The sequence below is a fragment of the Pinus tabuliformis genome, chromosome 3_1, assembly GCF_031772625.1.
Source record: "Pinus tabuliformis cultivar Carrire ecotype Pingquan chromosome 3_1, CPIR1, whole genome shotgun sequence".
NCBI classification, from domain to species: Eukaryota; Viridiplantae; Streptophyta; class Pinopsida; order Pinales; family Pinaceae; genus Pinus; species Pinus tabuliformis.
This window is the reverse complement of record NC_142301.1, coordinates 515,673,017-515,697,404: the sequence shown is the minus strand read 5'-3', so window position 1 is coordinate 515,697,404 and position 24,388 is coordinate 515,673,017. Positions and strand designations below refer to the sequence as shown.

The following is a 24,388-nucleotide window of genomic DNA, read 5'->3' as shown; positions in this document are numbered from 1 at the left end:
AGACATTGTGTAGAATTTGGCTCTAAGTACTTGGTATTTGATGGTTCCCTAGCCTACAAAAGTTGAATTTGGGAAATTGAAGAGGGTGGTTTTAAAAGACATCATTGGTAAGTGAAACATTACAGCAACCACATTTAAAAAATCAAGGAATTATGAGATACAATGGCACATTTCCAAATGTATTATAATCAATTGGTAATCCAATTATCAACAACAATGAGCTTTTGGATTGAACATCAACAAAAAATTCTATGGGTAGAGGATGAAATTAGTAACTGAAGAAGCCAAATTAATTATCTACAACAAAGTAGAGTTTAGGGTATTCTCTCTTATTTCTTCTATCAATTATGTTAGTAGTCTTTATCATCTTCTTCTTGATTTGAATGTGGAAGCTCTAAATATAGAGCCTATTTCTTCCTACAAGCTAGAAAATACTCTAGTTAATTTAAGTTACCATGAAAGCAAAAACTTGTGTGATAAGGTATCCTCTATTGAGTCTATATAATTATAATTTTGACATCAATTTAGAAATTAAAGTGAATTTATATTGAATATAAAAATATTTATATAAAATTATATATGAAAAAGTAATGTCTAATAATATTTAAGTGATCAAATATATTTTAAAATCAAAATCAAAAAATTAATATTAATTTAAATAAAATAATTTATTACTAATTTTAAAATTTCTAAATAGAAGACTTAATTGGTTAGGATTAGAATCTAATTATAATTTATTAACAATTATTTTCTCTATCTCTAAAATATTTTAATATTATTTGTATAAAATATTTTAATATATTTTTTTGACCTGTTTCGAACCAACTTGTCCAAACCACACTTGTTGGTTCCAAAAAAGTCGATAAATATATCATGATGTAATTTCACATAAAAATCTTCTCAACATTGATATGGATCAAAGAAACGTCAACTCAATAAGTAAATAAATATTTTTAAATTAAAATTAAAATATTTAAGATTATTTATCAATAAAATATTTTAATGTATAATTTAAATTTTATATTAGAAGAATTGTTATTATTAAAATATATAATATATAGTTAAAAAAAATAGTTGGAGTGATTTGATGAATAATTTGTTTCATATTTTTATGGGTTAAAATATGGAAAAACATTATAATTGACCATTTTTAAAAATTCTTATTCCCTTTAAAAAAAATGTATAAGTTTAATATATGAAATATAAAATAATTTATGGATAAAATGTTTTTTTTAATATAATAAATTTGAAGTGAAGATAAAATTATATTAATATATATAGCTGAGAGAAAATGATTTCTAATAATATTTAACATTAAGCAAAGTTATTTTTTGTAGAAATCATGTAAGAGAAATTTTTGGCCTATACATTTCAACCCATAAATCTACTTTGGTTGATTCTCTTATATAATTTTTACCAAAAAAAATACTTAATTCATTATGAATCACAAAAACTTGAATACTTGTACTAAACATAGTTCTCTAATAAACTTTATTTTCTATTTTCTCCAACATTCTGAATTGTGTTAGAGCTCGTCAAAACTATCGGTCACTGTAGATTTACAAGTGAAACCATAATTGAGGTGGTGAACTATAAACACTGTATCATAACTTTGACCTATTTTGGAATAATTTTGAACCCGCTCGCACTTCTTAATGACCGAGGAATAATGCAAAAAATTGTGGCTTTTAACCATGGTAAGGTATTTTAAAAACGTAATCACTCAATGATGCATGTCTGATGTGCCTCTGACATTACTCTTCCGGCTCCTATAATTCTAAATATTTAATCAAAATAGCTTGTACCGCGTTTGAAGCCATCGGCGGTGAATCGCTTCCCGCCGGACAAGGAACCGATGCATATGTGTCTGGCCATGTCAATGGAAAGGGATCAGACTTTTTCGAAACCAGTGACCTAAGACCGAGCGCTCTTTCCAAATATAAAGATGCATGCATCTTTTAGAAGAGGGGAGGCAGGCACTCAGTCATTCTCGTTAGGTTATCGCATTTCCGAACGTAGAGGCAGGTAGCCAGAATAAAGTTTTAGAGAAATCAGGGCATGAAGAGGAAGCACAGCAGCGAGGTGATCGCAGTGAGGCCCTTGATGTCATATACCCTCCTTGGAATAGCGTTCGGATACTTGATGGGTGCTCTTGGTCCCCATATTACTCTATCTTCACAGCCTGCCTATTTTACTCCTCACCGCCATTCATATAGAAATTGCATTTTTGCGCGCTGCAACCCCAATATTGTCTCCTTATCCATGGTTAAAAATGGCAGAAACGGCAGCTTAGCGGCGCTGCCACTGCCCCCGGCCATTTCAGTTCCACATACGGATCTGTATATGCGCAGGCCGTGGGGAAAACCTAGCGAGGACTTGCCGCGGAAGCCCAAATATCTAGTCACCTTCACTGTGGGCGTAAGGCAGAAGGATATCGTGGACAGCGCCGTTCAAAAGTTTTCGGAGAGTTTCACGGTGATGCTCTTCCACTACGACGGGAAGGCCAGCGAGTGGGACGAATTCGAGTGGTCGAGGCGGGCCATCCATGTGTCCGTACGCGGACAGACGAAGTGGTGGTTCGCCAAGCGCTTCCTGCACCCAGATGTGGTGGCGCCGTACGAGTATGTTTTCATCTGGGACGAGGATTTAGGGTTGCAGAATTTTGACGCCGAGGAGTACGTCAAGGTTGTGGATAAGCACGGGCTGGAGATATCGCAGCCCGCGATGGACCCGGATAGCAGGGGTCTGACATGGCTACTGACGAAGAGGAAGCCGGACATGGAGGTCCACAAGGTGGTGGCAGTGCCCTACAACAACAAGCGCCGCGGCGGAGGGCGGTGTCAACACCCGCTGCTGCCGCCGTGTGCAGCGTTTGTGGAGATGATGGCGCCGGTATTTTCCCGGGAGGCGTGGAAGTGCGTGTGGAAATTGATACAGAACGACCTGGTGCATGCTTGGGGTTTGGATTTTAACTTCCATAGATGTGTGGGCGGAGGAGCCATGGGTGCGTATGGGAGGATGGGTATCGTTGATTCGCAATGGGTAGTGCATAAACATCTAGCTTCCTTAGGGTTAGAGGGATTGGTTAAGCAGAGGTGTCTTCTGGAGGCGAGGTTATTCAGCGATCGGTTGGATGAAGTGGAATTTGAACATGCTTGCTGCAACCTGTTGCGTCGTCCTCATTTGACCATCAAGTAAGTGAAATCTGTTATCAAAAACCATTGTAAAGGTACTTGGGAATTGTTTGGCATTGAATTGTTTACGATTTGAATGCATAAACCCTGAACGCCGAGGTTCACATCCATTACTGCACAGAGGTAACCCAGGATTAACTAAATGCCACACTTCACATAACTTGTCGTTGTCTGATTAATTTATTCATTTGATGCCTTCAATTTTATCTCAAGGAGGCCCACTTGTTTGTAATACCGACAGATACAGGTTTTTTGCCTTTGGCACGGGTGGAAGAAGTCAAACAAACATGTTTATTATTATATTTATTTATTTATTGATTTGTTTACTTGTGCATAAAACTCTTCGTCTGGTCCATTTTAAGTGTTTACTTGTGCATCTCAATCTTCTTCTGCGTATACTGTAATTTATGCTTGATACAATTTGCAATTATTTCATGGTTCATACTCGAATGGTATTATCGCCATATACGATAAAGGACTACAGTGACATTAAACTTCGTTGGAAAAACAAACTTCTGCTGACCCTCTTTTTGGAGTTTTCCAATATAGGCAATTTGGTGGAGCCATATGATATCATATCCTTGATGTTTGAGTTTTATTGGTGGAGCCATATGATATCATATCTTTGATATTTAAGTTTTATTTTTTACTCCGTTGGAAAACCAAACTTCTGCTGGCAATTTGGTGGAGCCCTATGATATCATATCCTTGATATTTGAATTTTATTGGTGGAGCCATATGATATCATATCTTGAGTTTTATTGTTTGTTAGTTGATTTCAAAATTCAGGATGATTTTAAGATCTCTATTTATTCATTTCAGAGAGATCTGTCTTATATTTATTCATTTTAGAGAGATCTGTCTTATATTTTTATGGTTAGAAATGTGGATTCACATAATTATGGATACTATAAATCTAGAAGAATACTTTACACAAAGTACAAATCGTAGAAGCCTCAAAACTATAATTTTTATATATTAAATTTTAAATTTAAATTTTGTATTTTTTTATTTATATGTCATGTTTAGTGTATTGATGAGGTGTAGCTGGTTTGGGTGGAATTAGTTTATGTAAGATTTGAAATTATATTTTTAGGGGAAAGGTTGGTGATGAAAATTATTTTAGAGAAATTAAAACTATTTTAAAGAACATTGAAGCTCATTTTTCTTAGAATAGTTCCAATATAAACTAGTCTTAGTCAAAAATAAGGAGAAAAGGAATTTTTATACAATTTTATAAAGTAGATTTTATATAAACTAAAATTGTTCATTCTAAAATTTAAAATTTTAAAGATATAAAATTATTTATTACTTTTTTTTACTAAATATTTAATTATGTTTCTTTTAAGCTAGATTTTATTATCTTAGGTCAACCAAAATGTCATCACATAGACTATCCATTCACCAGATGGTCTCAACTTGTCAAATGGGAAACCAAGTATTTTGACCATCTACCAATAGAGTAGCAAGACCAAACTAAAATTGTTCCAACATCACTAGAGAGTCTATGCAAATATCTTACTACACAAAACTAACTGTAACCATCTAACAACTATGAATTAGAAGAGTTTATTGGGGCAAGGTCTCGTACACTGGACCTTGGAACAAGGAATGTGCTACTCAAACTGAGCCAACTAATCATCCATGCTCTCCATGTGAAAGTGCATGTTTTTCTACTCTCTTTTAACATCATCTAGGTTTGTTAAGACATTGTACTACTTAACCCCTCCCTCCATCAGAATTCTCACCATTAGTGTTTTCATGTTCTAATACAAAAAGAGAGCTTGTTGGTATTGTTTCCTATGACCCTAGTGTGGCAAGGGTCCGAGATTAACTGTCCAAATTATTCTAGAAGTTCTGAGTCAAACAGGGCATGGCAGTCTTTGGCGACCATGGCTTCTAATTTTTTCATTTCATTCCAAGTATCTTCAGGGATATTCAAGTGGAAGGAATCCGTGACCTCCTAGGCTTGCTTTTGGTTGTGATTCCTTCCATGAGAACCTTGATCACCTCCTCCACCTCTTCATTTCCTCATTCATTGCCTCTGCACAGTGGTTGGCTAGCATGGATTAGCCTCAACTAAAACACTGACTCCCTCAAAATAAAACACTAGAGATGCCTGACATGGCTCTATGCTTAGAGATTGCAGAAGAGGATTTACCATCATAACCACAATGGGAACAAACCCACTAAGAATTTTCCTTATGACATAGCCTGTGTAACCAAATGGAAAGGCAACATGAATAAGAATTTATTATGCAACAGAAACCCACTAACTGTTTTTTTGCGAGGTGGCCATAGAGGAACCGAACTGACCAATATCCCAAATGAAGAGGAGCCCCCCCAAAATACTCCTAATAGACACCATGGGTTTAAATGGAGTAGGGAGGAACCTTTTCACTAACCCATAAAATAACTCAATTATAATCCAAGTACTATCATTATGACCAAGAGCCCACACAATGCACTAATTATAATTACTATCATTATAGATAAAACACTAGGGGGCAAACAAATCCACAGGCCATGACATATTATCAGACCTATAGATTTTTGTAACAAAAATTCTACATATGGGACAAAGCCACACGACTAGCTTTCGGAAAATCTAGATGAGGTTAGTCATACCAATGGAATTCTCTCTCCTAGACTCAAGACTCAACCCAATAGCACCACTTAAAACACCATACCAATAAGGAATCCATGCAATTAACCAACTAATATTCACATCATTGGCAATGGATTCAATAGAAAAAACCATACTTTAAGTCATAACCCAATAGCTGAACAAGAAGACATAACGAAGTTAAGAGTTACCTTGAAGGAGCCAAGTCACAACTTTTTCTTCTAGGGAATACCAACTCGCCAATTGGTTGATACTTGCGACCCTATACCATCAAAAGAATGCAAACACACTAGGTTCTCCCCCATGTTCAAACCTCTATACCAACAAGGATTCCCACATTCTTACCAGTAGCTATTTTATGCCACCGAACTATTCTTCCTTTCTGCAATCCATTTTTATCATCCCAAAAATGTTTTTACAAAACAATAAATCGCATGTGATTACTTATAATGGGGTGCCATGCAACTCTGTATTTAATAATTGTTATTCTAATTATCACTAAAGTGCCGAGAATTTTACACCTAAAATGTTGAGAATTTTACACCTCTATGAAAGATATGTTTGTTTAACTTTATTAAAAATCAACATTAAAATATTATTTTTCCAAATTAATTTAATAATATATTAAAAATATTTAAATATTAATTTTTTGAATTAATATTTATTATTTTAAATAACCCTATTAACAATATTCAACTATTCAACCTTGTTCTTTTGCATTAATTTTATCACTAAGAGATATTAAAATATTATTTTTTAAAATTAATTCAATAATATATTAAAAAGTATTTAAATATTATTTTGAATAGGTTTAATGATATGCTGAGTACATATTTCAAAAGAGATTAATGGCAAAGCCATCGAATAGATTCTTGGAAATGAATAGGAGGATATCTTTTAGAAAAAATTAATGTTCTTTCCTCATGTATTAAGGATGTTTTTAAAAAGGGACCATTATAATAGGAGTTGTTTATAATGTGATTTTTTGGAGTTTTTGGTGATCCAGTGGAAAAATTTGAGATGAAATCTTGATTTGTATTATTTAAAATATCTTTTTGACAATATATATGGATTTAGCAACATTAAAAACTTCTAGGGCATTTCTATTGTGTAGGATTTACCCACCAATCTTGTGATTTCAATGAACTCCGGCAGGATTTTAGAGAAATTAAACCAGAAAAATATAATTAAACCAGAAAAATATATCAAAAATCCACCAAAAGGATTTTAGAGAAATTAAACCAGAAAAATATAATTAAACCAGAAAAATATATCAAAAATCCACCAAAAAAACTTCCAAAAATCGCACTAAAAACAACTCCATTATAATATTTAAAAAAAAAATTAAGAAGAGAACAATTTAATGTTTTAAATGTACCCTAAAATATTTATAAAATATTTTATGGATTTTTATTTTTATTTTTTTAATTAGGCTATTGAAAAGATGTTTGATGTTGAAAATGTTTTGGTGATATTTATTTTATTGTTTTTTTCCGTAAAATTTTATGTTTTGGTCTTATATTTAGTAACATTAACCACTTGAAAACGGGTACGTTTAATGTAGGCAACAATAATATCAAGGGATATGGATAATCAAAATTGTGATGGTTATCATGTTTATGAGTTTTTTAATTAATATTCTTAATTAATATAAATCAAATGTGTGATTTAGGTTGTTGGAATGGGATTTTTTTTCTTCTGGATTTATGTTTTTTTTAGTTTTTCTATGGAATTGGTTTGTTGATTTGATTTAAGATTTTTAGATAACGCGCGCACACATTTTTTTATTAATATATATTAATATAATTGGTTTGTTGATTTGATTTAAGATTTTTAGATAACGCGTGCACACATTTTTTTATTAATATATATATATATATATATATATATATATATATATAAAATAAAAAAAATAAAAATAATAAAGTTATATAAAAAAAATTTACAAGGGTGAGGCTTTGGCTGATAAGTACATTCACATTTTTTAATGCTAATTTTCTCAAGTTCTACTGGGTTTGTGGGTCCATGAGAAACAACATAGATGCGAGATTATTTATTTTATAATAGAAGATTGCATATGCACTTTATTACAAGTATGTGGGTATTCTAGAAATGTGTGAGTATTTATTTTCCATACAGAGGTTTAACAAGCACCAAACCTAAAATAAAAAGAAATTATGTGCATTTTTTTATTATCGCACTTAAATCGGGTTGCATCATTATGTGAAGATCTCAGGGTGATCTCAAGGTGAGTCAATAATTTATTGGAGTGATGTGGGTAAGGTTCAGGATCAACATTTTCAACCGCCATTATACCATTAGGATTATATCCAATAGCTCACAAGCCAAGTAAATCAATAACTTATGACATAACAAGAGTTTAGATGTCCCGACCTCACTAGAGTGGGATCTTTCCTAAGGGTCATTTAATGTTCGAGCCTTATACCAATTTATGATTGGTAGAATTAAATAAATTAATGAATACTTTTAAAAGTAGAATAAATAGGGTGAGTTATTTTGATTTCTGAAACCAAATAACATTATAAAAAGGCATTAGAGAACTTTTGAAGTCTAAAATGGGCCTCCTAATAAAAATGTACAACAAATAAACTTTATAAGAACCAATAGGATTCAAGATAATGATGTCAACATGGAGTGATTCACTATTTTTGGGTTAAAAAAGTAAAAAGATTAGAAAATAATAAAATAATAAAACTATTTTTTCAACTTATCTCCCTAAGGTTTTACTCAAATTTTGAGCGGGAGTAATTGTTGGATGAAAAATTTAATTCCTCATGCAAGGAATACCCATGTTTCATACTTTCGATGGGCCCTGCTACACGAAAAATGAGAAATACATGAAAAAACGTGATTGCAATCACGTTTTTCATGTATCTCTCATTTTTTGTGTAGTAAGGTCCATGGAAAGTATGCAACATGGGTACTCCATGGATGAGGAATCAAATTATTCATCCAACGATTTTTCCCACTCGAAATTTGAGTAAACCCATAGGGAGACAAGTTGAAAATACGAGTTGAAAAAGTAGTTTTTCTTTTTTCCCTCTAAAATTTGATGATGTAATCTAATATTATTTTATTATTTCCACTATTATTTTATAATTTCCTTAGGAGGTCCATTTTAGACCTCAAAATTCCCCTAATGAGTATTAACTCAAAGTGATATCTATTAAAAATAAGGGTTTAATTTTAATAACGGTGATGCTCTTCTGCTACAACGGGAAGGCCACCCAGGGGGACGAATTCAAGTGGTCAAAGCAGGTCATCCATGTCTCCACATGCAAACATACAAAGCGGTGGTTCATCAAGCGCTTCCTCTACCCAGACGTGGTGGCGTCGTATGAGTATGTTTTCATCGAGGACGAGGATTTAGGGTTGCAGAATTTTAACGTGGAGGAATTGGAGATATCACAACCTGCGATGGACCGGGTATCAGGGATCTGACATGGCTATTGATGAAGAGGAAGCTGAACATGGAGGTCCACAAGGTGGTGGTGGTGTCGTACAACAACAATCACGTCAGCAAAGGGTGGTGTCGTGACTCTCTAATTCTAGTGTGTGCAGCATTTGTGGAGATGATGACACCAACGTTTTCTCAGGAAGTGTGGAATTGTGTGTGTAAATTGATACAAAATAACCTGGTTCACAGTTGGGGTTTGGATTTTAACTTCCATAGATGCGTGGTCGGAGGAGGCATGGGTGCGTATGGGAGGATGAGCATCATTAATTCACGATGGGTGATGCATAAACAACTAGCTCCCTGTGGGTTAGAAGGAGTAGTTAAGGAGAGGTGTCCTATGGAGGAGGTTATTAAGCAATCATTTTGATGAAGTGGAATTTAAACATTCTTGCTGCAACATGTTGTGTCATCCTCATTTGACCAACAAGTAAGTGAAATATGTTATCAAAAGCCATTGTAAAAGTAGTTGAGAATGGCCTGGCATTAAATTGTTTACAATTTGAATGCATAAACCCTGAACGTTGAGGTTCACATCCATTACTGCACAGAAGTAACCCAGGATTCACAAAATGCAACATTTCACATAACTTTTCATTATATGATTAATTTATCCATTCCATGCCTTGAATTTTATGTCACAGAGGCCTACTTATGTATCCTACCAGATATAGCTATGTTGTTTGGATAGGTGGGAAAGTTCAAACAAACATGTTTATTATTATATTTATTAATGGATTGATTTGTTTATTTTGCATCTCATTCTTCGCCTGGTCCATTTTTCATTTTGTTCCATGTATATTCTTATTTATACTCAATATTGTTACGAATTATGACATGATTCATGCTTAATACACTTTGGGATGTGATTATGCCAATATTAGTTGTGACAATGCACTACAATGATATTAAACTTCATTGGAAAAATGAACTTTCAACTGACCCTCTTCAATTGTCGCACTATAGGCTTGAATTTTGGGCTTTTTGTAAGTTGATTTTATAATTGAGGATGATTTTAATATGGAGTTGTCTTTAAGTGATTTTTTGGAGTTTCTGATAGATTTTTAGGCATAATCTCATGAAAATTTTTTTAGTGAAATCTTGATTTGTGTTTTTTAAATATGTGATGCAGGAGCATCCAACTAGGACACCATGACCGAGTGTTGGTCCCCTCCAAGATGGAAGTTGTCTTAACAAGTTGTTTTTTTTATGTTAGTTTGTCAAAGTAGGGTGTAAGTTTTTGTTTACTTTTAGTTTCAGTACTAGTTAGGGATAGTTTGGTCGGTTAGGGTCATTAGTTTGTCTGTCTTTAATCAATAGAGATTTAATAACTGTTCTGTCATTCTGGAGAAAAAAACAAAATGTGTTTGATGTAAAATCTTGTCAAAGAGCAGAACCGAATACAAGCATCGTTATGTAACTAAATAGAATTATAATTGAAAACAGTAACTACATAGCTCAAGTAACTGTGAACAGAGACTACAAATATACATGAAAAATCCATTGAAAGGGTTCATCATTTTTAGCATTCAAGCAATAATAATAAAGGAACAAACAATTCGAATCCATCTCTATATCCATAGTATTTTCATTTTGCTTCCTAATTCACCGAACATCAGAGTAAACGATACAATGCTCACAGGGAAGTTTATTTAATTCTTCTTTTCTAAGAGACAGAGTCCAGACAGCGAGATAGAGATGCATTTCCAGAACGAGGGTTTGTATCCCATAGAAGAAATCAACCTTGAATAAACAGGAGTGAATGTAGACAGATAAATCAGACGAGTTAATCACATATGGGCCATACATTATTTTCTTAACTTCGAATCGACCACTAGAACAAATTACTAGAGCAACTACAGAACTTTCTGTTCGTGGGAAAAAAAAAAAATTACAAACACAGTTGCAAATTAACAATTGTAATTCGAAGACGTTGAAGCCAGAATGAAAGGAACGACAGCCAATCATCATCATTAAAACAAGGTAAACCGAAACCAACGTTTTCCTGAAAGTTTTTTCTTTAAATTATAAAATGAAATGTACGAGCATCCATAGCAGAGTTCCAGAATAAACTGGAAACGATCACATAGCCGACGGTCCACAAACCCTAGGTGAGGGTTTTGGGAAACGGCTCCCACACATTAAAAGTTATAGCCAACAATCACAGAACCGAGGAAGCCTATGATAACAAAATGACTGGGATGCTAGCTACAACCAAGAGACAACATTGACTAAGTATTGAGGAAAACCAAACCCTCAATCTCACAGGCCTATTCTAAAGACTGAAGACTAGTTGCGTTGATAGAGCCTACCAGGCAGAGGCCGACGCGTTTGTTCCGAGCATACCCAACTGCAAACCCCAATACCTGCAAAAGAATCAACACACAGTTGTTAGCAACCTGTCGACAGAGGAAAACAAAACAAGTGCATGAGTGCAAGTATAAGAGGGATACATTTTTCCTACTTGAAGGATTCGCAGCGAGAACAGAGAACAAGCCTTTAACCCTTGAATTCCAACCAACGACTGAGACAAAGGAGCGGCCACATTAGGAACAGAAGAATGGAAATGACAAATTGAATCATGGATAGAAGAGGCTACCTGCATTGAAGCCGAAGACCGGAGAGCGCCATTGTTTCGAAACCTGAGTGCATGTCAACCCACTGAGTTTCACAAGCAAGACAACCTCATACCAGAACTCGAGCTCGTGGAACATGTAGGAATTTACAGGGTAAGTTCCTCAGACAGAACACCAAAGGACACCGCTCACACACAGATCACAGATCAATACACCAGTATTTTGACGTGGTTAAAACCCTCAAAGAGGGAAACAGTCCACGGCCTGAGCCAACGCTTCCACTTCAGGCAATTTATTAATAAAAGAATGAAAATTTACATAAGCTTCTCTCATGAACGGGTTAACCTACAAATGACCCTCCATGCTCTTTAAATAGAGATCATGGACCAATCGGGTGTTAAGCCACGGATCAAGTGTCGGTAATACCGAGGAGAGAATGAACCGTTGGATCACTACATATCGTGACCGTCGGATTGTAAGTTACAAAATGTACATAGTAAAGAAACACACTTTACCTAACTCTATACTAGACCAAGTTATACTTAACTATTTCCTATGTTCCAGAATATCCTAACATCCCCCCTTAAGAACAACTTAGGATAGGATTGAAGGATTTACAAATATGACACAATAGGAGAAGGAAGGAGGCACTAGAGCCTATCCCCCCTTAGTGACAACTTCCTGAACTCCAACCATAAATCGAAGTTTAGTGAACTTCGCCTCTGTGAGAGCCTCTGTAAAGATGTCTGCAACTTGATCATCTGTTGAACAATATTACACTTCAAGAACATGGTCGTGAATGAGCTTTCTGATGAAGTGCATGTGCAGTTCAATGTGTTTGCTGCGCTGATGTTGGACTGGATCTTTGCATAGTTGAATGGTACTTTGATTATCACACCAAAGTGTAGTCGGATGTTGCTGTTGAAAGCCAAAATCTGACAGGATCTGACGAAGCCACAAGGCTTCCTTACTAGCTTCTACGGCACCACGATACTCTGCTTCTGCTGAAGAAAGAGAAATGGCACCTTGTTTCTTGCAAGCCCATGTAATTGGTCCTGAACCAAGAGTGAACACATAACCTGCAGTAGGCTTCCGATCATCAGGGTCACCAGCTCAATCAGAATCAGTGAAACCAACCAATAGAGGAGTTGCTTCGACACTGTAATGAATCCCAAACTGAACTGTACCTCGAACATAATGAAGTATTATTTTCGCTGCTTTCCAATGACTTTCATGTGGGTTTTGCATAAATCGAGCAACAAGGCCAACAGCAAAGGAAAGGTCAAGACGAGTATGGGTTAGATACAAAAGTTTTCCTACAAGTTGACGGTATAAGGTAGCATCAACTTCAGGAGAAGTACAAGTGACTAAAAGTTTGACTCCAGACTAAAAGGGAGAAGGGGCTGGCTTACAGTCTTCCATGTGAAAATGGCGTAGAATATCACAGGCATACTTGGACTGGGAAAGGGAAATACCTTCCTTGGATTGCAAGACTTGAAGACTAAGAAAATAATGTAAATGTCCTAAGTCTGTCATTTCAAACTTCCTTTTAAGGCTAGACTTCACATGGTTTATAAGGTTGGGATCACTACCAGTCAGGATAAGATCATCAACATAAAGAACAAGAATGATAAGAGACTTGCCCACTTTCTTGGTGTAGACAGTATTATCAGAATGACACCTAGAAAAGCCATTTTCTAAAAGAAAGTTATCCATTTTGGCATACCAAGCTCGAGGAGCTTGCTTGAGACCATAAAGGGATTTCTTAAGCCGACATACAAGGCTGGAGTTTGTTTGTATAAAGCCAATAGGTTGTTCCATATAGATTTCTTCATGCAAGTCCCCATGCCAGAAGGTAGATTTAACATCCATCTGATGGACTTCCCATTTGAAAGAGGCAGCAAGGGAAAGAACAAGGCGGATAGAGTTCATTTTGGCAACAGGGGAGAAGGTTTCAGTGTAGTCAATGCCTTCAACTTGTGAAAAACCCTTAGCAACAAGACGAGCTTTATGTTTATCAACTTTCCCATCTGGTCCATACTTGGTTCTGTAAACCCATTTGCATCTAACAAGTTTTCGTCCCTTTGGTAAAGGAACAAGATCCCATGTATCATTTGCCAATAATGAATGGTATTCTTCATTCATAGCTACTTCCCAATCTGGATGGCCTGAAGCTTCTGCAAAGGTGTCAGGATCATAATTCACTGAAGCTTGAGCCAGTAAAGAAGAGGCTCTATCAAACTGAGAACGTGTACGTCGCTGATCTGTAGGATCACCGGCAAGATCACCTGCTGCATCCCGAGTAGCACAGACCCATTTTGGAAGCTGAGGAGCTGAAGGAGGATCCTGAGAAGGTGGGGGAGGATTTTCATCCTCGCTTTCATCATCTGAAGAAGAAATGTTTTCAAAAGTAGAAGAGATAGGGAGAGGTGGCACATCCGCCGAACTAGGCTCGTAGGCCGATATATTTTCAGCAAACTTTACATCTCTTCTAATGATAACATTTTTGGACTTAAGTGGAATAACTCTATATCCTTTGACATCTTCAGAATATCCAACAAAAATGCACTTTTCACTCTTAGGTTCTAAAGCTTTATGTTTCTCATCTGGAATATGGGCCCATGCTTCACTTCCAAAAACACGAAAGTGACTTACATCCAGTTTAATTGAGCTCCGTGATTCTTCTGGAGTGATATTCTTTAAAACCTTAGTAGGAGTGCGATTTATTATGTAATTTGCACAGTTAATTGCTTCTGCCCAATAATTAAGACTAAGTCCTTTAGATTGAAGCATACAATTAGCCATTTCCTTTAAGGTGCGATTCTTCCTTTCAGCTACACCATTTTGTTGTGGAGTATATGGAACAATATGTTGCATTTGAATTCCATTCTCAGTGCAAAAGTTGATGAATTTTTTGTTAACATATTCTCCGCCATTATCAGATCTTAGCTTAAGAATTTGATATCCAGATTGTTTTTCAACAAAGGCCTTAAAGGCCAAGAACATGTTAAATACTTCACTCTTGAGTTTTAAGAAGTATACCCAAGTGCGTCTGGAGAAATCATCAATGAAAGTTAAGAAATACTTGTAGCCAGAGAAGGAAATAACTGGAAGTGGACCACATAAATCACTATGCATGAGCTGTAAAGAGGCTGAGGCGTGCCAAGAGGCACGTTTTTCAAAGCTGTCCCGATGATGTTTTCCGAGTACACATCCAGAACAAACACCATCTCTGCAAGATACCATTGGAAGACCTGTCACCATATTTTCTTTACATAGATTCTGAAGAGAGCGATAGTTTAAGTGACCAAATCGCTCATGCCAAAGTTAGATTCTGAAGAGAGCGATAGTTTAAGTGACCAAATCACTCATGCCAAAGTTTGCTCTCTTCATCATTATAAGCAACAAATACCGAGGGAAGATTTGATGACCCAAAGTTGTGAAACTTATACAACCTTGTAGAATCATCAGCAATGCCAGTAGCTAAAATCTGTCTAGGATCTCTTAGGTCCTTAATTACAACATCGTGAGGTCAAAATTCAACAACTTTACCTTCACCTAAATGAGTTATCTGATATACAGATAGAAGGTTGCAGGATAAGGTTGGAACACATAATACATCATTAAATTGACCATTGTCTATATGAACAGTTCCAGTCCCTACAACACTAAGAGATCTATCATCACCAACATATATATTTTTGGTGTTACAATCATTTAAAGAAGAAAACATGGCTTTGTTTTTGGCCATGTGATAAGAAGCTCCAGAATCAATGAGCCACTCATGAGAATGAGAAGAAGAAGATACATTTAGTGCATAGCCAGACCGAGATGCTTGACAACCACATGCAGAAAGTGCCATTCCTGAAGATGAAGTTGAAGTTGAAGAGTGCTCCAAATGGATGTTATGTTTCTTCATTGTTGCTTCCAAGGCTTCCATCTTCTTAAAGAATTTGGATTCTAAGTGGCCATCTCGATTACAAAAGTTGCAATGTCTATCAGTCTTCTTCCCTTTGTTTTTATTTGTCTTATCATTTTGTTGAAATGATTTTTCATTTTGAGGCTGAAATTGCTTAGGACCCTTGTTTGGTTTAGGACCATTCTTTTTAGGATACAACTTCTTAGGATTCTTTGGATTTGGTTGCTGCTGGGCGGCTAACGCTTTCTTAGAAGAGTTCCCAAGATTAAGAAGACCAAGGTGTAAGAGTTTTTCTTGTTCTCTTATTAAAGAATCACAAAAAGAATCAAAGGAAGGGGACTTGTAGTCTTGTCCTTGAGAAATGAAGTCTTCTCTTGTATAATGGAAGGTGGAAACAAACACAGAGTAGGCTGGTCCCAACTTAGTAAGAATGGAATAGATAAGGTTACTATCATCTTTCTTAACCTTAACACCTTCCAAGAGAAGTCTAAGGGTCTTGAACTTGGACAAAAAAATTTCAATGCAAGAAAAATTATTGGGGTTCAATGTAAGCAACTCATTTTCAAGTTGATGGGCTCTAAGTTCATTTTTTATTCCAAAAACTTTAGTAATCTGTTTCATTGCTTCATCAGGAGCATCAAGTTCTGCAATATGGAATCTAAGATCTGGAGAAATAGACATCCCTATCAACCCACGTGCTTGGTCTTGCCTATTTTCCCATTTAGCTGCCTTATCTTCATCTTTTGATTTGGTCTCTTGGCCTGAGGCTATTCTGTAAAGACCTTTACTTCTAAGTAAATCCATAATGTAGGACCACCATTAGAAGTAGTTGGTGCTGTGAAGAATAACTTGGCATGGACTTTCCATTTTAACAAAAACTGAAGCTATAAATGCTGAAACTAAGTGTTCCAATGGAAAGATCTTGAAAAATTAGGATGTTTAAAAAAAACGGTTCTGAAAACGGCTTCCGGATGAAGAAGTTATGGCTTTTTGAAGAAAATTTGATGAAGTTGCCGACGAAGTGCGGGAATGTCTGGAAATGAAAAATCTGCCCCCACAAAAAGGAGACTTGAACTCAAGACCTCTACTCTCATAAATTAGCTTTGGACCAAGTGAGCTATACAAAAAGTTTGAGAGAGAGAGAGAGAGAGAGAGGGGATGAAGCTTTGGGTTGCATGCTTGCTTTGAGAAAGCTCCTTTTCCCTACAAAACAAAAAACACAAAACCCAACACAGACATACAAAAAAAATGAACCTTGCGGCTTGAAGTTAGCTTTAGCCGGAAACTAAATATTTTCCTCAATGTTTCTGATTTTTTGAGATCACACTAAGGCGCAGCGGAAAAGAGCATATGCATGAGAAAAATCCTTCCTTTCTGTTTTTGATTTTCCTAGATTGCACAGAGTCGCGGGGCAAAGAGCATACGCAGAAATGAAAGGTTCAGATCCGGTAATAAAAAAAGCTAAATAAACCGAAACCGAAATAAATAGAGAGAAAATAACTGTAAACTGCAAATAAACATTGTATACCTCCAGATCTTAAAAATGACGCATCTAGGGCTACCGAAAACCTTTTCGCGTGAAACGAAAGGGGTTCCTCACTGGAATAGATGCTCCCAACACAACAGAGCAGTCCTTTCGGCCCGAAAGCAGTCAAAAACAATAGATCTAGGAAACGGTAGTCAGATGCAGTTCTACCGGCTTCAGGTTTGGATCACCAACGGACGCTGCCCTCAAATAGCTCTGGTACCATGTAGGAATTTACAGGGTAAGTTCCTCAGATAGAACACCAAAGGACACTGCTCACACACAGATCACAGATCAATACACCAGTATTTTGACGTGGTTAAAACCCTCAAAGAGGGAAACATTCCACGGCCTCAGCCAACGCGGCCACTTCAGGCAATTTATTAATAAAAGAATGAAAATTTACATAAGCTTCTCTCATGAACGGGTTAACCTACAAATGACCCTCCATGCTCTTTAAATAGAGATCATGGACCAATTGGGTGTTAAGCCACGGATCAAGTGTCGGTAATACCGAAGAGAGAATGAACCGTCGGATCACTACATATCGTGATCATCGGATTGTAAGTTACAAAATGTACATAGTAAAGAAACAAACTTTACCTAACTCTATACTAGACCAAGTTATACTTAACTATTTCCTATGTGTCGGAATATCCTAACAGAACAAAGACTAGTTGAAACAATTGTAAAAAGAGCACAGAAATCTACTTACACAGGTGGCGGCAGAACCATTTTTGGTTGCCCAACGAACCAGGACCAAAGATTATCCAAGAAAGCATAAGAGTCAAGCAAGTATAAGAGTCACACTGTCGGACAAGAAAAACCAGAAGGCGCACCCAGCAGTTGCAGCGTAGCTGCATTCACAAGCAGCAAAACCACACCAGAGCAAACCCTCGGCGAACAAGTGCAAAATGGTTGAATGAACGATGGAGAAAGAGTTTTGGCATGAAACGAAGAGCGGGAAACGTGACCCGAGGTATAGTACACAGTATTGATTGCACACATAAATGCCACCTAACATTTTCCAGAAAAATCCGAAAGATTGGTAATCATAAACTAATCCATAGCTAAATCACACTTAAGTCATTTAATTGTTGATTAGTCCGAACAGTGTTGGGCTGGTCCCATCAATATGGATTCATCATCCTGGAAAATATCTCGGGCACTTCTATTCTACAGATTTCACTAGTTAAACTTGTGACTTCCATGAATCAATGCCAAATTCTAGACAAATTAGATCTAAAAATAAACCAATTTTTTTTTCAAAAAGTCACACGTAAAACAACTCATTTTAGTATTGGAAACTTAAAAAAAATACATTTTTTTTTAATTATATGATTTTTTTTGGTGTATTGATGAAGTGTAGTTGATTTGTTTGAGATTATAAGTTTAAAATTTATGGAAAGGGGTTGATCATGGAAACTATTTTTAGAGGAATTAAAACTATCCCAAGAAGCATCCAAGCTCATTCTTATAGAGGTTTTCCCAAGAAAAAGAAAATTGATACAATTTTATGAAATAAATTTTATATTAATTAAATTTTCCATTTTCAAATTTTAATCTGTCAAAATATAAAATTATTTATTAACCATTCTCAATAAAATAATTAAATATATTTTTTTTACTTTCTGAATTCAAGCTTCTGTGATCCATAATGAATTAAGAAAAGTCTTTCGGTAGAAATCACATAAGAGAAATTTTTGGCCAACGCGTTTCGAACAAACCCGTGTGTTTGATCATGAGGACCAGATTAAGAGGCAGACCATGGCAAAGGCTTAAATAGAGAGCAATAAGAGAAATTTTTGGCCAACGCGTTTCGAACAAACCCGTGTGTTTCATCATGAGGACCAGATTAAGAGGCAGACCATGGCAAAGGCTTAAATAGAGAGCAATGTAGAGACCATAATTTCAAGTAATGAGTATTTTTGAAAATTAATATTTTAATTACGACATTAATTTATTAAAAACAAATATTATTAAGTAACATCTATATTAAATGACTAGTTTTTGAAAAATAATATTTAAATTAATTTATTAAAATCAAATATTATTAAAAAATTCTATTAATGGGAAATAATTGAAAAATATAACTAACAAGAATGAAAAAAATCAAAATCAAACTCCAAAGAAGGAGGGAAGTCAAAAATTATAAAAAAGAGTCAAGAGCCGAGACAATATCATCTAATAAATAAAAATATTAATGGAAATAAAATAAATTAATATAAAAATAAATAATGGAAAATAAATAAAATAAAACATATATATATATATATATATATATATATATATATATATATATATATATATTCTAATGAGACTGCTTTTTTCTGTGAAAGTTATGGAAATTCCGGCCATATTTTCAAAAAATCTGGCAAGGAGTTTTGTAAATCCAAGTAAAAGATGTTAAACTTCATAATTTTAGGTGCCCCAAAAGTTTTGATGTGTTAAATCTATTTCCACTCCTCTACAAGATTTTTTGAAAATGTTTTGCCCAAATTTCGGCGACTTTTGGTCATCCGGGCAATTCCTCCGCCTCCGTGGATGACTCATATATATATATATATATATATATTCAAAGAAAAGTAATCAATAAATAAAACAGGGTCAACAATAAAATATGGGGCTAAGGCCCATTAAACAAATAACAAAAATACTAAGAGGAGTTAAGAACAAAAAGGAAGATAAAAACTTAAGAAAACACGAAGGATCAAGAATATAAACTCTAATGAAGAATAAAACAACAACAAATACTGTAAAAAGGACATCAATGCCTACATATATAAATAAAGAAACAAAATAAATCCCAAAACGAAACCTCAGAAACTAGGACAGGGACCCAACTTCTACTAATAATCCAGCGATCATCTCTAGAAATCAAATAAAGACTCAATAATTTGAATAGAGATGATGGCTAGATTATAAGTAGAAGTTGGGTCCTTATCTTGTCATGTCGTCCTAGTTTTTTAGGTTTATTTTTGGGATTTATTTTGTTTATTTATTTGTCTTTGTAGGTAATGCTGTCATTTTATAGTACTTGTTGTTGGTTTATTCTTCATTAGAGTTTATATTCTTGATACTTCATGTTTTCTTAAGTATTTTATCATCCTATTTGTTCTTAACTCCCTTTAGTATTTTTGTTATTTGTTTAATGGGCGTTAGCCTCTTATTTTATTGATGGCCCTCTTTTATTTATTGATTATTTTTCTTTGAATATATATATATATATATATGTGTGTGTGTGTGTGTGTGTATATTTTTATTTTATTTTATTTATTTTCCATTAATTATTTTTATTTTAGTTTATTTTCTTTTCATTAATTTTTTTATTTGTTAAATGATTTATTGACTCATTTTTATAATTTTTTACTTCTCTCATTGTTTGGATTTTGATTTTTTTTATTATTGTTAGTTATATTTTTCGATTATTTCCCATTAATAAAAAATTTAATAATATTTGATTTTAATAAATTAATTTAAACATTATTTTTCAAAAATAGTCATTACTTGGTCTCTATATTACTCTTTATTTAAGTATTTGCCAAAATTTCCTCTTATATAATTTCTACCAACAAATTATTTTTATTTTTATACTTTATTAAAAATTAACATCAAAATACTATTTTTTTAAATTAATTTAATAATATATTAAAATATATATAAATATTATTTTTTTAATTCATATTTATTATTTTATATATGTCTAGTAACACATAATGGTTTATTGGGAGCATTCAACCCTGTTCTTTTGAATTAATTTTATTTTATTTTAAATTAATTTAATAACATATTAAAAAGTATTTAAATATTATTTTCTTGAATTCATATTTATTATTTTACATATGTTTAGTGACGATAATGGCTTATTAGGAGCATTCAACCTTGTTTTTTTAATTAATTTTATAATTTAGAAATATAAAATATATATTTTCAAAATTAATTCAATAATATATTAAAATCATTTTTACTAAATAGATATTTATTATTTTGGATATATTTTGAGTACCTAATGGTCTCTTCTCGTGTATCAATTACATTTTTTAAAATATCAATATAATATTTCAAATGTATCATGGCATATTTGATAAAAAAATTTAATAATATATTAAAATTATTTAAACATTATTTTTATTAAATAGATATTTATTAGTTTGAATATATTTTGAATTACCTAGTGGTCTTTTCTGGTGTATCAATTACATTTTTTAAAATATCAATATAATATTTCAAATGTATCATAGCATATTTGAAAAAAAAAATTATGGATTTATTTTTATCATTTTAATTAGGTTATTGAAAAGAGTTTTAATGTTTTGAATGTGTATATAATGTAATATTTAATTTTTTAACTTGTTTTTTATTAGTATTGGTGGTTTTTTTTTTTGCATTTTGATTTTGTATTAAGTGATATTAAGCTAATCGATAACGAGTGCTATTAATATATTAGTTAATTGCCAATAAGTATTATTAATGTAGAATATAATATTATCAAAAGATAACCATGGGTACTATTAATGTATTAAGTGATATTAGCTAATTAACTAGATACTATTAATGCAGAATATAATATTATCCAAAAATGTGATTAATGCACAATATAATATTATCAAAAAATGACCACGGGTACTATTAATGTATTAAGTGATATTAAGTAATTAACAATAGGTACTATTAATGCAGGATATAATATTATCAAGAGATGTGGTTAATACGAATTGTGATAATTTCTTTGTTTTCCTAAACTTTTTTATCAATATTATTAATTCGTTGATTTGGATTTATGGAACGAGTTTTTCCTCCAAATTTATGTTTTCTTGTAGCTATTGTATGGGGTTAGTTTATTGATTAGTTTCAAGGTTTTTAGTCATAGCCATTATGTTTAAATTAATTTAAATAAAACAAATATTTTTATTTATTTATTATTTAATAAATTTAAAAAATGAATAAAAGAAAAAACAGCCCCAAAAAAAATACCTTTACTGTGAGGAGGCTTTGGCTCATAAGCATATGCACGTTTTAATGTTAGTTCACTCAGGGTCTACTGGGTTTGCAGGTCCGTGAGGAAAAATGTAGTCCCAACGCTATTTCTTTTAACGCTTAATCTAACGAGGTGGAGAAGTTGCTTGGAAAATTACAGAAATTAGGGTTATATTTAGAGAAATTTTGATAAGAATTTTTGTAAATCCAATTTATAATTGTTAAACTTCAAAATATTAGGTGTGTTAGACGTTGTTGATGGTGCTGAATCCATTTCCACTATCAAAAACACGATTCAAACACTACCTCTACAAAATTTTGTGAATTTTTTTTTCCAAATTCCAATCACTTTTGACTGTCTAGGCAATTCCTCAGCATCGTTAATTCGTCCGCATGGTTACACGACTCCTTACTTTTAATAATAGACAAATGCACATGCCCGTTTTTAACCGCATTTGTGCATGGCGATTCCTATTTCCGCCACAGTTTTTTAATTAATGCCCCTGACATGGGGGCGCGATAGGGAAATATAACGCGAGAAAAAAAACTGGAGGAGAAAAAAAACAGTCTCGCGTTATATTTCCCTATCGCGCCCCCATGTCAGGGGGCATTAATTAAAAAACTGTGGCGGAAATAGGAATCGCCATTTGTGCATTCTAGAAATGTGTGTGTGAGCATTCCATTCCCATGTTAGTGTGGACACCGCCGTCCAAAAGTTTTCGGAGAATTTCATGGTGATGCTCTTCCACTACTACGACGGGAGGGCAGCGAGTGGGACGAATTCGAGTGGTCGAGGCTGGCCATCCATGTGTCCGTACGCGGACCGACGAAGTGGTGGCTCGCCAAGCGCGCCGTACGAGTATGTTTTCATCTCGGACGAGGATTTAGGGTTGCAGAATTTTGACGCGGAGGAGTACGTCAAGGTTGTGGATAAGCACTGGCTGGAGATATCGCAGCTCGCGATGGACCCGGGTAGCAGGGGTCTGACGTGGCTACTGACGAAGAGGAAGCCGAACATGGAGGTCCACAAGGTGGTGGCGGTACCGTACAACAACAAGCGCGGCGGAGGAGGGCGGTGTCAACACCCGCTGCTGCCGCCGTGTGCAGCGTTTGTGGAGATGATGGCGCCGGTGTTTTCCCGGGAGGTGTGGAAGTGCGTGTGGAAATTGATACAGAACGACCTGGTGCACGCTTGGGGTTTGGGATTTAACTTCCATAGATGTGTGGGCGGAGGAGCCATGGGTGCGTATGAGAGGATGGGTATCGTTGATTCGCAATGGGTGGTCCATAAACATCTAGCTTCCTTAGGGTTAGAGGGATTATTTAAGCAGAGGTGTCTTCTGGAGGCGAGGTTATTCAGCGATCGGTTGGATGAAGTGGAATTTGAACATGCTTGCTGCAACATGTTGTTTCGTCGTCATTTGACCATCAAGTAAGTGAAATCTGTTATCAAAAACCATTGTAAAGGTACTTGAGAATTGTTTGGCATTGAGATGTTTACAATTTGACTGCACAAACCCTAAACGCCGAGGTTGTTCACATCCATCACTCAGGCACAGAGGTAACCCAGGACTAACTGAATGCCACACTTCACATAACTAGTTGTGTGATTAATTTATTCATTCGATGCCTTCAATTTTATCTCACAGAGACCCACTTGTTTGTCATACCGACAGATATAGGTTTTGGGCAACTCTTATTTCTTACCCCATGGAAAAGTTAATGCAGTCTGACATGCAAGGGGAATAGCAGTTTCTTTGCATTTATATTTCCTTCAAAGTTGACTTTGGCACTTTAGCAGCAAGGAAACTGCTATTCCCCTTGCATGTCAGACTGCATTAACTTTTCTATGGGGTAAGAAATAGGAGTTGCCATAGGTTTTGTGCCTTTGCGATGGGTGGGAGAAGTCAGACAAACATGTTTATTATTATATTTATTTATTGATTTGTTTACTTGTGCATCTCAATATTCGTCTGGTCCATTTGTCCTTTTGTTCCATGTATATTCTAATGTATACTCAATATAGTTAAGAATTATGACATGATTCATGCTCAGTACACCTTGGGGATGTGATTATGCCAATATTATACAATGCA

General features: G+C 34.6%; 1 protein-coding gene and 1 pseudogene across 1 annotated transcript; both read left to right on the top strand.

The window, feature by feature from the left end:
- Positions 1-2,012: 2,012 nt before the first annotated feature.
- Positions 2,013-10,524, top strand: LOC149188083 (uncharacterized). The gene is made up of 2 exons (XM_089412923.1): positions 2,013-3,194; positions 10,428-10,524. The coding sequence occupies exons 1-2, from the start codon at positions 2,059-2,061 to the stop codon at positions 10,522-10,524; spliced, it is 1,233 nt and encodes a 410-aa protein (XP_089269049.1). The 5' UTR covers positions 2,013-2,058.
- A 7,720-nt stretch (positions 10,525-18,244) lies between these two features.
- LOC149188082 (uncharacterized) lies at positions 18,245-23,807 on the top strand (annotated as a pseudogene).
- The last annotated feature ends 581 nt before the right edge of the window (positions 23,808-24,388 follow it).

Coding starts and splice junctions, on each gene's coding strand:
- LOC149188083 (XM_089412923.1), top strand. CDS start 2,059: ATGAAGAGGAAGCACAGCAGCGAGGTGATCGCAGTGAGGCCCTTGATG. Junction 3,195..10,427: donor CGTCCTCATTTGACCATCAA/GTAAGTGAAATC, acceptor TATGTGATGCAG/GAGCATCCAACTAGGACACC.